The sequence below is a fragment of the Gracilinanus agilis genome, chromosome 6 (genome assembly GCF_016433145.1).
Source record: "Gracilinanus agilis isolate LMUSP501 chromosome 6, AgileGrace, whole genome shotgun sequence".
Classification (NCBI taxonomy): Eukaryota; Metazoa; Chordata; class Mammalia; order Didelphimorphia; family Didelphidae; genus Gracilinanus; species Gracilinanus agilis.
In genome coordinates, this window is record NC_058135.1 from 221,553,546 (window position 1) to 221,567,896 (window position 14,351).

A 14,351-nucleotide genomic window follows, 5' to 3' on the forward strand; every position below is an offset into this window, starting at 1 on the left:
GAGCTTTAATCACGGGAATCGGCCGATGGTCACCAAAGCAAAGGCTGGCTAGCGTCTCCGGGTGAGAGATTCTGCTGCGGAGCCCTCGCTACCTGGGTTGGACCTCCGGAGGCCTGGCCAAAGCCCATTCTGACTTCAATCCTGGGACTTAGGATGGCAGGGAAGGCAGAAGGAAGGGGAGAGGGCGGCATGGAGGAGAAAGGCTGATGGGTCCGGGAATGGACTCCTCAGAGGTCTTCCCGCTGAGTTCTCTTTTTACAGAAATGAGGTTCAGGGAGAAGGGATTTTCCCCAGGCCTCCGAGGTCATATGCAGTAGAGCCGGGTTCTTAGGGCTTTCTAATGGTGCCATTCCAGGCAGATAGGAGAAAGAGGAAGGAATGGAGGCAGAGGAGTAAGAGGGAAGGTGAGTCTGGGGGCGCTGGGGGGTGACTGCTCCTTACCCTGGGGAGCTAGCCCTGAATACTCCCAGACGCTGGAGAATCTCATTTTCAGATGAGCGACTGTGCATCAGAACAAATGGATCCACAGTGTGTCTTGGGCACTGCCAGCACTCCATGTTGTGGGATTTGGAATGGCAACTCCAAAATCCTGCTGCTCTAAGGAAGCATCAGAGGGCTGCCCGTACCCAATCTGGGGCCAGAGCTCGAGGCTGACTGGGGTACGGGAGGCCCAGCGCCCTTCACCCTTCTAGCTCTTCTTGGTGGCATTTCAGGCCAAATAGGGACACTCCAGAGCAGAGGACTCAACCCCAGTCCAGCCTCAGGGAAGAAATACCTAGAGCCAAGTATACAGCTTTTATTGGTTAGCTTGAACTTTGGGATTATTTGCACCATGGTTTTCCTTTACCTCATTTGTTTTTTGTTTGTTTGTTTGTTTTTTTAATTTTAAACCCTTAACTTCTGTGTATTGACTTATAGGTGGAAGAATGGTAAGGGTAGGCAATGGGGGTCAAGTGACTTGTCCAGGGTCACATAGCTGCGAAGTATCTGCGGCTGGATTTGAACCCAGGACCTCCTGTCTCTAGGCCTGGTTCTCAATCCACTGAGCTACCCAGTTGCCCCCTCTCATTTGGTTTTACAAAGTAACAGTTATCTTTTACAACCATAGGGCATAGACTATCTGAGTTTATTGGGAATTTATTGTGGTTGTTGTTCAGTTATTTCTGTCATGTCCAATTCTTTGTCACCCCATTTGGGAGGCTCTTGGCAGAGATACTGGAGTGCTTTGCCATTTCCTTTTCCAACTCTTTTACAGATGAGGAAACTGAGTAAAATAGGATTAAATGACTCCTCAGTGTCTGTGGCTAGAGTGGGAATTTAGAGATCACCACTGTCCTGAGAGGAGAGTGTCTTATCCAAACTCTTGTAGCAAGCTAGGGGACTGGAACCCAGATTGCCTGATTTTCAACCCACAGTTTATCTGTTGTGGAATTGAACCAAGGTACTATTCTGGTTCAGATTAGCTTGTGTTGGGTTGCAAGGTTTAGCAGCTAGAAAGGCTTCCCCAATCCAATGGTCTCCATTAGAGATGAGCCCCAGAGAGATCTGAGTGACTTGCCCAAGATCATGCAGAAAGTGATTAGATGAGCATTTGAACCAGTCCTTTGACTCCAAATCTAAGGCATTTTCCATTGCCCGGGGCTGCCCTTGTCTTTAACAAACACCTTGGAGACCCCTCAGGAACCTTGCCCCAGGGATGCTCATAGGCTCTGTGCCCTCGAGGACCAGGCTGGATTCTGATTTGTCCCTTGCCAGTGGTCACAGGCAAAGACACTCAGCAGACCTTTAATATGCACTTAAAAAACAACTCTGGAGCTCTTGTAAGAAGAAGCTGCCTCTTGGGGCTTCCGTCCTCTGCTTCTGCCCCCACCCACTGACCAACATCTTCCTTTCCCCCAAGCCCTTCTGAGGCCTCTGTTTTCTCCTCTGTAAAAGGCATGAGGTAACCTCTTAGGTCCCTTTGAATTCATGCAAGGTCTTAATTATACCAATTTTAAAAGAAATGTAACTGTTGTAAGTAAGTTTGTACAGTAACCAAGTTAAGCTAAAACTGTTGCTTAGTGGAGGTTTTTAGGGGTGGTACCATAATGAGTATGTTGGGAAAGTTTGAGATGAATAGTAGATACATCTGTGCTGGACCAAATGGTAAGAACCCTGGAGAGAAAGAGGACCTGGGTCTGAATCCCAGTCTATTTCTTACCTGTTAGCTATATAACTTTGAACATGCCACTTAATCATTCTAGGCCTCAGTTTCCTGGTCCATGAAATGAGATAGTTAGACCTCTAGATGACACTAATCATCCTCAATCCTGTGATTCCATGAGACTTATCCTGGAGTGCCCATCTAGCCCTGAATCCTTCTCTTAAGTAGGCATTTCTTCTGAAGTCTTCTTTTTACTATTAATTCCTCCTGTGGAATTTAATTTTGTAATAACAACAAATTAACTCATTTCTATAATGCTTGATGGCTTCCAAAATGCTTTCCTCCCAACAGCCCTGGATGTTAAAGAGCTCAAGGATATTTTTCTTTTTAAATCATTTTGATATTTTTTTCTAAAATTAAAAATATAAGTGCGTGTCTAAAAGTATTTATATTTTACATGCATTTTTTAAATTAGTGAAAAGAAATGAAGGTGACATAAAAACAAAAGATAACAGTCAGGTTTTTGAAAGAAAAATATATTTTATTTTTACATGCATTTACAGTCTCACTCCCAGTCCCCTTTTTGGACAACAAATGGAAGGAAGGAAAGGAGGAAGGAATTGTCATCATAAACATGCATAGTCCAGAAAAACAAATTCTCCCTTTGACTCAGCTTGAAAATGTGTCTTACTCTGCATTTTAAGCTTATCATCTCTCTGGCAGGAGGCAAATGGCATGTTTCATCTCAGTCTTCTTTTTTTTTTTTAATTATTTCTTTTACAATTTTAAACCCTTAACTTCTGTGTATTGGCTCCTAGGCGAAGAGTGGTAAGGGTAGGCAATGGGGGTCAAGTGACTTGCCCAGGGTCACACAGCCGGGAAGTGTCTGAGGTCAGATTTGAACCCAGGACCTCCTGTCTCTAGGCCTGACTCTCAATCCACTGAGCTACTCAGCTGCCCCCCTCATCTCAGTCTTCTGAGTTTATTTATTGTTCCATTGATTGAAGTCCAAAGTTCTTTCAAAGTGGTTTTTTTTATACTATTGCTGTCCTCATAGAAAGAGCTCTTCTGGTTCTGCTCACATCACCCTGCGTCAGTTCACAGAGTTCTTCCCACTTTCCCTATGAAATTGGCCATTTTGTCATTTCTTAGGGCACAGTTATATTCCATTATATGCATATACTAAAATTAGGTCAACATTCCATGAGCCTCTACTTTTCGCTACTACAAAAACATGGCTCAAGAGTTATAGCCTCAGGGAGGGCATTAGGATGTAGCAGAAAGAACACCAGATGCCAAATCAGAAGATATGGATTCAGATCCCAGCTCCATACTGTGACCCATGTGACCATCCCTGGCGAAGTCAATTCTCTGGTCCTGGGTTTTCTCACTTCTAAAAGGGAGAATTGGACCCAAGATCCCTTCTAGCCCTAAACCAGTGATCTGAAAGTAAAATAACTTGCTTAGGTCTTATACCAGTAAGTGTCAGAATCTCTTCTCTTGGCCTCATTTCCTAAAGTCTGTCAAATGGGAGTGAATAAACTCTTCCCTTAGTAGCTCTGAGAACTAGTGTGAGGAGTACATCAGAGTGGGCAGAAAAGTACTTTGGTCAGTGCTGTCTATGGCCACGTTAGGGATGGGTCCGTTACAAGGTCGTCTAGGAATCCCAGAACAGCTCTTCCAATAAGGGCCCATCCTCAGACCCAGCCTCCCAAGGAAAGGACGGCAGGACTGATAGGGATGACAGCAGACTGCCTGTCCACTCTCTGTTGGGCCCAAAGTAACTTTAATGTTTGTGAGCTCCCTGTGGGGGCAGGATCACGCCTTATTTTCTCCCTTGGCAGGGGTGAACTTCACACAAGATGCATGAAACAGAAAGCACTTCATGTTTATTAGATTAATTGGGCAGTGTGGTTTAGGGGTGTTCAGAGAAGCCTGGGTTCAAATCAGACTTGATATACTTAAGTCACCCACTGCGTGACCCTGGGCGAGTCACTTAGCTTCTCTAAGACTCAGTTTCCCAAATGAAGGGGTTAGACTAGATGACTGTGATCCTCTAAGCCCACATTACAAAGTCGGGGTCATGCTTACTCAGCAGGCACTTTGCAATAAACAGTAATGAATTTCTTGATTAGGTTTGTGCCTTGAAGCGATTAATCATAGCTCCCATTTCTGTATTAAAGTTTAACCTCACGACAACCCTAGGAGATAGAAGAAGCATCATTATTCCTTTTTTAGAGAGGAGGAAATGGGTTCAGAGAGAGGGGACAGGATCTCGTCTAGAGTTACAGGCAGTAAATAGCAGAACTGGGGAGAGGGAAGAGAGGGCAGAAGAGGGACGCAGGGACAGAGAGATTGACTGGAGAGGAAGGGGAAAGAGAGAGGAGGATGGGGGGGTGCTAGTGAATAGAGGGTTGGCCTCAGAGTCGGTAAGAGCTGGGTTCAGGTTTCACCTCTCTTTGACCCTTGGATATGCATTTGGCTTTTGATTGCCCCTCGAAATCATCTAAGACTTAAATTAGAGGAAGTGCCGTCCTGCTCTGATTGAGGGAGCTGCCTCAGCCTCAACCCAATGCCAGTGAAATCACTCATCTGAGCCCAATAGAACTAGGTCTCTGGACATGTGCATAGAGACAGGTCAATGGAAGAGATGCATCAGGCCTGTACTTGGAATCAGAGTTGCAGATTTAGAACTGGAAAGAACCTCAGAGACCGTGAGTTTGGAGCTGGAAAGGAACATCTTTCAAAAAATGTTGAACAACATTGTCTTGTGATCTTTGAAGGGCTCCACCTGGCCCATGGAAGAGGGGTTCTGCTTATTCTGCTTGGCCTCACAGGCTGGATTCAGAACAATACAAATTGTAAAACAGAAAGGCATATTGTATTAGGTTCAAGGTAAGAAAAAAGTCTCTTAAGAATGAGATGTATACAAAAATGAAATGAGCTTTTCTGGGAAGTAATGAGATCCCTGTCCCTGGAGGTCTTCAAGTGGAGTTTAAAAGGCCACTCATTAAAGCTTTCAGAATGAGAATTTCTGGTCATGTATGGGTTGGCCTGATCTCTAGGGTCCGCCCAAACCCTGAGCTTCTATGAGGAACCCAGGCCCCTGAAAAGACTTTTTGTAGTCCCTGTAAAACTGGGTGTGTGGACAGGAGGGGTAGAACAAGAGGGCCCAGGGAGCCCTCCTTGTGGAAGACCACTGCTGCTCTGGAAGTTCTGCTTTTGTTGGTGGCTCTCCCTCCAGAGCCATATTTGTGTTCTCCTGTGTTATGGAAAGTTTTCTATTTTGGGCTGTGCTGTGTGTGAGCTGTCTGAGTTCTTGGACACCAAAGGTTGAGCCATGATTAATATACATCACAAAATCAGCAGTAGCCATGCCTTTTGACAGTGCCCTCAGAGCCACCCCCATTCTCCTGGCCATGCTTGTGTCGGAAAGTATAACATTAGGCAGCCCCGGATGCCGGGGTTTGGAGTCAGGGCTCCAGACTTGGAGAGGACTGTTGAAAACTGGCAAGGCCCCAGATGAAGAGGAACCAGGCTATGAGGCAAGGCCCCAGGCAGGAACTTGGGTCCAAAGCAGCAAGCCAGGGCCTCCCAGGGCTCAGGCTACCCAAAGTAAGGTGGTAGTTTGGCCAGAAGGAACAGAGCAATGCCTAGTTATTCAGAAGAGGCGCAAAGTCAGGGCTGGGCAGGCTGCCCCAGTGCAACACCCTTGTGCCTTGCTCCAGTCAACATTTTTAGTGACTAGAAAAAGGTTTGCAAATGACTTGAAGCAGAGAGAAAAAGTGAGAGAACGTTCAGCGTGTGACCTTTGGCAAGTCACTTCCTCTGTATCTGTGTTCTCGTTTCCCTATTTGTAAGATATGGTACGAGTGGGGCTATTTTAAATAGTCTCTAAAACATGCAATATTCTATCACGACAGTGTCAAGATGTAAGAAATCTTGACAGGATGGAGCAGTGGCCTGACGCAACTTGATTAGGAATTTGGATTGAGAACTGGTGTTGGGGCTTCTTGTGGCACCAATCACTTGGCCCAGTGGCCTTCCTGATACGTGTGGTACACTCGATTAAACCTCAGCTCCCTGTGGTGCTGGGTGAACATGGGAGATAAGGAGATGGGGCCAACTATGAATTGTTCTTGCTTTTGCTCGTGGGTGGGGAAAGATGGGATCTTGGTGCCAAGCACACTGTGGCAAGGTGTTCTAGATAGTTTTCATCTGAGGAAACCATTAGTTCTCTGTGGAATTTGCCCTGTTCCCCGATTCTGAATTAGCCAGTAGGCTCTCTGTTGTCCTTATAGAAGTCCTGCTTCATTGCTGAACAACCCTAGGCCCACTAGGAAACCCACGTGAGGTGGACGGGGATGTCATGGCCCGGCCTCTGCTTTCAGCTGACCTTTATCCTTCCATTTCTTCCCTCTCCCCACTGCCCCTCACCTCAGAAATTAGAAGAACAGGACCGGAAAGCCCTGAACGTGAAGGAACAGCTGCAGCGTGAGCATCGCTACCTCAAACGCCGCCTGGAGCAGCTCTCAGTGCAGGGCATGGAACGTGTGCGCACGGACAGCACCGGCTCAACCATCTCCACAGACTCAGAGCAAGGTCAGTGTGAGTGTGTGTCTGGGCACACAGTTTAGACTGCAGGCAGAGCCCAGGACCTCGCCTGGCCCAGAGGCCTGTCTTAGGAGAAAAGGCCCATTGCTGAGCTGGACAGGAGGTTCATCTCTGTTATCACTGTTGGGTTTTTCTTCTTCCTCTATCTGATTTCATGAATGTAGTCAGCTAGAGTCCTCTTGGGAGACTTCCTGTACTGCAATAATATTACTAAAAATAAAGGTTTCTAAAATGCTTTGGTTCTAATACAGATCCTATCCCTATTTGGCAGATGAAGGAACTGAGTGTCTCAGAGATAAAGGAATTTGACAAAGGTTATGCAGCCAGTAAGTGGTGGAGCCATAGTTGGAACTTCCCGTGTTTTCTGGTGGATCTTCTCCAATGTACTCCTTTTGGGCCAGCATACTTTCCACCAAGTCCTGGTTCTTACATTTTTTTGGTCTCAGAACCCTTTTATACTCTTAAAAACTATTTAAGACTCCCCCTCCCCCTTTAAGAACTTATGTGTTGTTTTTTTGAATGTAGATTATGTCTGTGGGTATCATCATTATGGAAATTGTTTTGACCTAGCAGACTCCCTGAAAGAGTGTGACCACCCTTTGAGAGCCCTGCTCTAAGCAGTGCCTTCTCTTATGGTGTGGAGAGCCTCAGCCAAGTAAGACAGGGAAAGAGGTATGATGTGGAATGACTCTTGCCTCCACGCTGTCAGGCCTAGCCTAGCCTCTGCCATGTGTATAGAAAGGTCCCTGGGCATAAGGCTGAAGTTGAGGTGAGGATGTGTCAGGGAGGGGAGAAACATCAAACAGGCTTTTCAGTTAGAAATGCCCATTCTTTGGATTGGGGCCTGGACGAGGCAGTGGAAAGAGCTCTGGATTTAGAGTCAGGAGAGCCGAGTCCATCTCAGTGTGGCTTCTTAACTACTTGTTTGACAAGTCACCTCTCCCTTCTTGATCCCAGAGGTCTTCCTCATCTGTAAATCTGGGACTTTTAGATGAGAGGGAGCTCAAAAGTCACTTGTGCTTAGTTCTAAATACTATAATCCAGATGAGCCCAGTGACCTTAGGCCAGTCACTTAACCTTTGATAGAACTTATTTTCCTCATCTGCAAAATAAGAAAATCAGTTGAAATGATCTTGGCAGTTTTTGCATTAAAGCTGGGATTCTATGACTTCTGAGGCCTTCTTTCTGCTTTTTTAAGCCTATGAACATGTGACTCTCGTTCCACTCCCTGACCTTCTTTGTTATTTCCTCCCCACATAGAAGTGGACATTGAAGGAATGGAGTTCACCCCAGGGGAAATGGACAGTGTTGGGAGTGCCAGTGATGCCGATGACCACTACAGTTTGGGCAGCGGCTCCAGCGACAGCAGCTACTCCCACTCCCGCAGACTGTCGGGCCGGCTCTCGTAGGGCCCGAGCGAGCACCCCCGACCCCGTCCACCTCCGGAGCATCCAACTGAAGCACTTAGACCGACGACTGATTCCACCCGTGTCCACTGCGGCTCTCCCAGGAAACTCCAACCACTGGCCTCTGCTGAAGAAGCGGGGGCTTTGAACCCCTGGTTCCCTGCCCTGGGACCACACCAAGTAGCTCTTGTCAACCCCGGTTTTTACTGCAGAGATCCGTGGTTAGGTACAGTTGTGACTTAAAGTTAGCTTGATGTAGCTGTAACTATAATTTTTTTTTAAAGTCATAATCATTCCATTGAAGAAGTATTAAATGTAATTGCTGGAAACACGCATGACGGTGTAAGAAGTTTAATAAGAAACCAAAAGCAAACCAAAAATCAGGAGAATGAAAGAAACCAAGAGAGACCCCTTGGAAATCTTGAAAAGTGACTGGACTTGTTGATGCTGGATTGTGGGCCAGCTCCTCCCTGGGGGAGGAGAAGGTGCCCCGACAGTACCTCCTAGTGTATTAGTATTCTGGAAACTTTGTTTGCCCTTGAGAAATGTTGAATGGGTCATGGCCAATTTAAGACTATGTAGTAGAAACTCTTCCCACAGTTTGAAAGAGGCAGAGCCCCTTCTCCCAAATCCCACCCTACTTAATTCACTCTCCAAAACTAGGTTTGCTCTGAGATCTCTCCCTAATTAACCAATTACCACTGTGCTTCAGACTGGGTGGATGGAAAGCCAAGTTAAAGAATGACTTCATGAGGAATGTTGAGTTGCCTTTGGCTTTGCATGTTCAGCATCTTAATGGCAGCAAAGCTCTTTTTTCGACTGGTCGGCGGGGCAGGGTGGCCTCGTGAGTGAGCTCCCAAGGAGATAGCCAGGGAGCAGCCCCACTTCTTTCTTTCATGGCTCTCGGCTAATCCTCCAGAGCCCAACTACTCCATATTAGTGCCAGCTCTTGGAGACAGGCCATGGGAAGGTGGGTAGGCCCCCTTCTCTTTTCCTTTTTTGCAGCAGCCACTACCTTTGGTGGGAAAGGCCCAGATCCTATTTCCAGTATTCTTTTAGAGGACGAGTAAGTCAGTTTTCTCCTTTTGCACACCATGTAACAGCATTTTTCTCCTCTTAAAAAAAATGCAAAAAAAAAGTTATGCTTTAAAACAACCCAACTTATATAGCATTTGTCCAGCTTTTCTGAACATATTTACCCAAGTCGTAGCAATACTATGAAGATGTATTTTTTAATACAAATTCTGCTTAGTGAAGTCATTAGGGCTTGGCTTGCTGGGTAAGAAAAAATGGACCAGTCTTTGCATTAGTATTAGAGAAGGTCTTTTCAAAAAAAAAAAACACAAAAAAACAAAAACAAAAAAAGAAAGAAAATGGCTATAAACACTTTTAGATAAGTGGTTTTAGCAAGTGTAGTCTATATTTCCTGTAAGAGATTTTGTATTATATTTTCCTAAATGTTCTCATTTCCTTGCATTGGGAGGGAGTGGTACAGACCCAGAGTCCCAGGGACTCTTCACCGTTGTCATATCGTGCCTTGGTGACTGTGTGTGTCCCTCTCTTTGCACTGTTCAAAAGACAGTGAAGCCTGGCCAAGTGAGTAAGTGGTTTCCTCTGTGGTTCTCCATGTGAGGGGTCAGGTCTCCCTCAATCTCTCCCCTTCCAGAAACTAGCCAGAGCTGGGGACTTCTTCCTCTCCTGTGTCCCTTTGGATGGGATTGTGGAACAGCAAGGAGATGAGAGTTCCCTTTCTAGCTCCTTAAGCGCACACACAGCCCTGTTATTGGAGTGGCTTATAAAGCTGGGATCTCTGTGAGACAGAAACTTATTGGCTTCTGAAACAAGAGCACATTACTGTACTGTATCACATCCTAGAACTTGTTACGGTGCTGCCATCTTGGATTTATTTTTTGGTAGTGTTTGAGCAGTCCTCACAATACTGACCCTCAGTCCTCAAACAAAGACCCAGCTGTTCAGTCAGCACCTGATGTACGTGTGCCCCCACTGCTCTTACAGTACAGGATGTAGAAACCTGAAGACGTTTATTTTATGGCAGCTTTTTTTTGGGGGGGGGGGTGCCTTATTGTGCTCTTACTTAACCACAGAGGGGAATCTTGTTAAAAAGGAAAAACATCCCCTTTGAGTTATGTAACCTGACTCACAGGCACCCCTTCCACCAGCTGGGGGAAGGGCTCTGGGTCATCAACTTTGGCAGCTGATTCTGAAAACCATTAACCTTTTCTGTGATGCAGGTTTTGGTATTATGTTCAATATACCTTGCAGATGACTAAAATCCTCATTGTTGGGGAAAAATACACAGCAATAGACTTATATTGTGGGTAGCTGAGAAACAGCAAAACTTTACTAGCTCCTTTGGTGCCTCTATAACTAATTTCCAAATCATGGAAACAAAATCATGAGTTTACTTCAAATAACACACAAGACTGTTAGCAGGCAGGTCATCCACCATGAGGCTTGGATCCACTGTAGCTGTTCATTCGTTCTATAATGAGCATGCTCCTGAATTGTAAAGTGTTTCCTTTCCTGAGCCCTCTTGCACAGAACCTGCTAATAAATGAAAATTTTAAATTAACAGAGGGATGGGTGAGATTTTAAAAAAAATGAATGTGATTGTCACTGAATGCTAATTTGAAATAGTCCCTTCTCTTTGTCCCTTCCACACACATTCCCCCACCTCCCCCAACAGGAGTGTGTAGAGGCTGAATTGGGGAAATCTTGCAAATCTAATTGTCCCAGCTTTATCAGTACTTTCACAAATACTGCCAAGTCCAGAAGACACAGGTGTGTGGGTGTCTCTCCTACTACTACTCGTTGCTTTCTTAATGCCCAACTGGTTCCCAAAGAGAGAGAATTCCAAAGCTATGCAACCCACATCCCAACCTGGAGCCAGCAGGGCACAGCAATGTGGGGCATTCCCTCTTTGGAAGTTGCTTATTGATTTAGGCAACCCCCACCTGATAGTTTGACAACTGGGACTCCACCATTTTCTTTGCTTTTTGAATTTCTAACATCTTTGCTTAGCAGTAGTTTGGGGATGGTAGATCCAGTAATCAGACAATTCAGGAGTAACTAACTCTTCCTTGTGGAGCTTGGGATTTCTACGAATAATTTGAATTGTAAAGGAATACATCAGCCTGGCATTTGGAAATTGAATGTAAACTGGTCACACACCCTCTCCCTTTTCCCTTCCCCATATTTGCAAGTGTTTCCTACCACATGTTATTTGTGTGACTTTAGGAAACTCATTCTGTTTCTAGGATTTAACTGTCTCATCTGTAAGACTGAGGACTTCATGACCTTCAAGGTCCCTCCCAGTTTGAAAACCCTGTGACCCTTTGGCTTGGTGTTGCCTATGGGAAGGGTAGCTTGGCTTCAAATAAAGCAGTTTAATTCCGCCAGGACACTTTCATACCATAGGGTCTATCACTAGCTGGGTTAACCAGTCCAGGAGAGGACACCCTGTTGGCTATAGGGCCTTGGGGTTACACAGTCCAAACCATCACTCAACACTCTGGAAACGAGTGGACTTTTAAAGTTGCCGTTTGCACATATATTAGGAATACATATGGTGGACAGGTGATTATCAGTATAGCCCCAACTTCTCTGAATGATTTTATGTGGCGTGGCTATAAGCTTACTTCAGTGAAATATACAGGTGCTCAGGACACAGAATTTTCAGATTTGATCATGAATCATGACTACATTAAATTTTTTTTTCTTTCTGTTCAGTTTTCACCAAACCCATTTATCTTAAAGAACCAAAATACAAAGCCATGTGTAAGGACACAGAGAGGTTAAGACTCTCCCATGCTCACCTCTCTTACCCACGTAAAAGGAGGCCTGGGTTCACAGTGAACCAGGAGACTGAGCAGACAGCACCCCAGGGCAAGTCTCACTGCCCTCCTCGGCATGGTCTGTGCTTACTCAGAGTGTTCCATTTTCTGGTTTCCTTCATCACCACCTACTGTCATCTTCTTCCAAAATATTTTCTCTGGATAAAACAGAAATTCCTCCAGTCACCCAAGCTGCAATCCAGAGAGCAATTGCCACTGCATGGCCATCTAGATTTCAAACATCAGTGAAGTAAGGGCCTCATAGAGTCTTCTTTAGGGAATCTCTTTCCAAGGTGGATTTTGGTGTTTATCAAGTGTGATAATGTAGGACTTAACCGTTTCTATCTTGTAAGAGCAGGATGAGAAAGAAGAAAGTGAGTTTCACTTAGAACAATGTCTCACTTTTGTGGTTTAAAAGTGGTCCCTTTTGGAAGGAAGTTCATGGTCAGTAAAAATTCTAGTTACACATTATCCTCCTCTCTGGGATTCTTTTCTTGCCACTCTTCTTAAGAAGGGAGCACAGTCCAGGGTCAAAGAAAGTTGGTGGCTGGTGTGGCCCCATCCAGGGTGGATTAGATTAACTCTGAGGGCTCTTCTAGCTCCAAAATCTTGAGTTTCTATGTGAGAGATAAAGAAAATCACCCTCCCAGTCAGGTGCCTAAAAAAAAATGCCAATGGAGACAAGAGGTCTGGGAATAGAAACTCAAGAGAACTCCATTTAACTAGCTTGGTGAGTGGTTTAGCTTTCCCTAAAGGACACCTTGTTGACCCCCCCACCCCATCCCTATGTGAAGGGTTCTGGACTTACATTCCTTCATCCTCCAAAGCTGCACCATCTAATAGGTATAAAGGAGGGCCCAAGAACTCGTCATTGAGGCTTCTGTGAACAGAAGGGTTGTGTTGATCAAGGAGCCACACCAGAGGGGCTGAGTAGAGTGGGAGGAGGGGGAAGGAGATCACCTGACTGGTGATTTCTTCAGGTGCCTGGGCAGGTTCTGTGCCAGAGATATTTTGAATATGTACCTGAAAAGGAACGCTTTGTAGGTGGCAAGATGTATTATATTGTAAAAATTCATTTGTACACACGTTCCTGGTGCTTGCTGCTGCCTGCGGCTCCCACTGAAGGTATTGTGTTGTATCTGTCTTTCATTGTAATATAAATACAAATTTTTATACCTCATACATCTGTGCTGGTTTCCAGTATTTATTTACTCCCTTTGTTTCATTCATTTTATTTCTTCCTAGGTTCATATCTACCTTACCCTGTCTCCCCAGCCATCTTATGCCCAACCTTACTTACATCAAGACCTGCCAGAGATAGTCTAATACTCAAGGGTTCTTCACTATTTTTATATCATGGATACCATTGGCAATTTAGTAAAGCTTTTCTTCTCCAAATAATGTTTTCAAATGCATAAAAAACAGGGTTGTAGAGAAAATCAATTAAATGCAAATATAGTTAACAAATTATTAAAAAAAAAACATTCACAGACTCCCCTAGGTGAAGAGCCCTTTTTCTAGTGGCATTTGGGATGTTCCAGGGTCCTGGGCCTCAAAGGTTGGTCCTCATTATGCTCTAAGACTTTGACAAAAAAATGTAATCCCACTTTCATGTCAAATCAAGTTCCTTAAGAAAACTAGTGGGCAATATCATTTACCTAATTCTAGTTATTCCATTCAACAAATCATTAAGTAGCCAGGACTCTCTGCAAGGTACAGTGTGTTTAGCAATGAGGATACAAAACCAAGAATGAAAAAGTCCTTGTCTAAAGAGAACTTGGAGTCTATACCTAGAACTACTGAGACAGTGATTAGATATGAAGCACATTCAAATTCTGGCTGCTTCTAGAAGTTGGCTCACTCCATAAAATGTTTAAGAGCAGGTGGACTTGGAAATAAATAGACATCCGCCTCACTGTTAAGAACCACACTTAATGTGTGATCCTCCAGATCCCTAGGGTGATGCTATTTATTAATAGTAACAGACACGAGCTTATTTGATTTTCACAGTAACCCTCTACTATACAGAGCAGATATAACTGTGGCATAGTGGATTTTGGAGTCAGTGTAAAATATGTGAACCCTTGTGAAGCTAAAAGTCCAGAACAAAGAGAACTATAATACAGCTGCTTGGAATGCCAGCTATAACCTTGGCCTAAATGGTTTCTAAGGGTCCTACCAGCTTCAAATTCTATGTGGTTCTAGTTTTTGGGTTTTTTAAAACACCTTCTATTTTAGAATCAATACTCTTGTGTTGATTCCAAGGCAGAAGAGTGGTAAGGGCTAAGCAATGGGGGTTAAGTGACTTGCCTAGGATCACACAGCTAGGACATA

The 14,351-nt window shown here is 44.7% G+C and overlaps 1 protein-coding gene across 1 annotated transcript in view; it reads left to right on the forward strand.

The window, feature by feature from the left end:
• The window catches only part of MXD4 (MAX dimerization protein 4), a 34,991-nt gene extending 21,794 nt beyond the window's left edge, over positions 1 to 13,197 (forward strand). The window contains exons 3-4 of the mRNA XM_044682193.1: positions 6,586 to 6,745; positions 8,018 to 13,197. Of these exons, the coding sequence (XP_044538128.1) occupies positions 6,586 to 6,745; positions 8,018 to 8,166 (309 nt within the window). The 3' untranslated portion in view covers positions 8,167 to 13,197. The remainder of the gene's footprint in view (positions 1 to 6,585; positions 6,746 to 8,017) is intronic.
• The last annotated feature ends 1,154 nt before the right edge of the window (positions 13,198 to 14,351 follow it).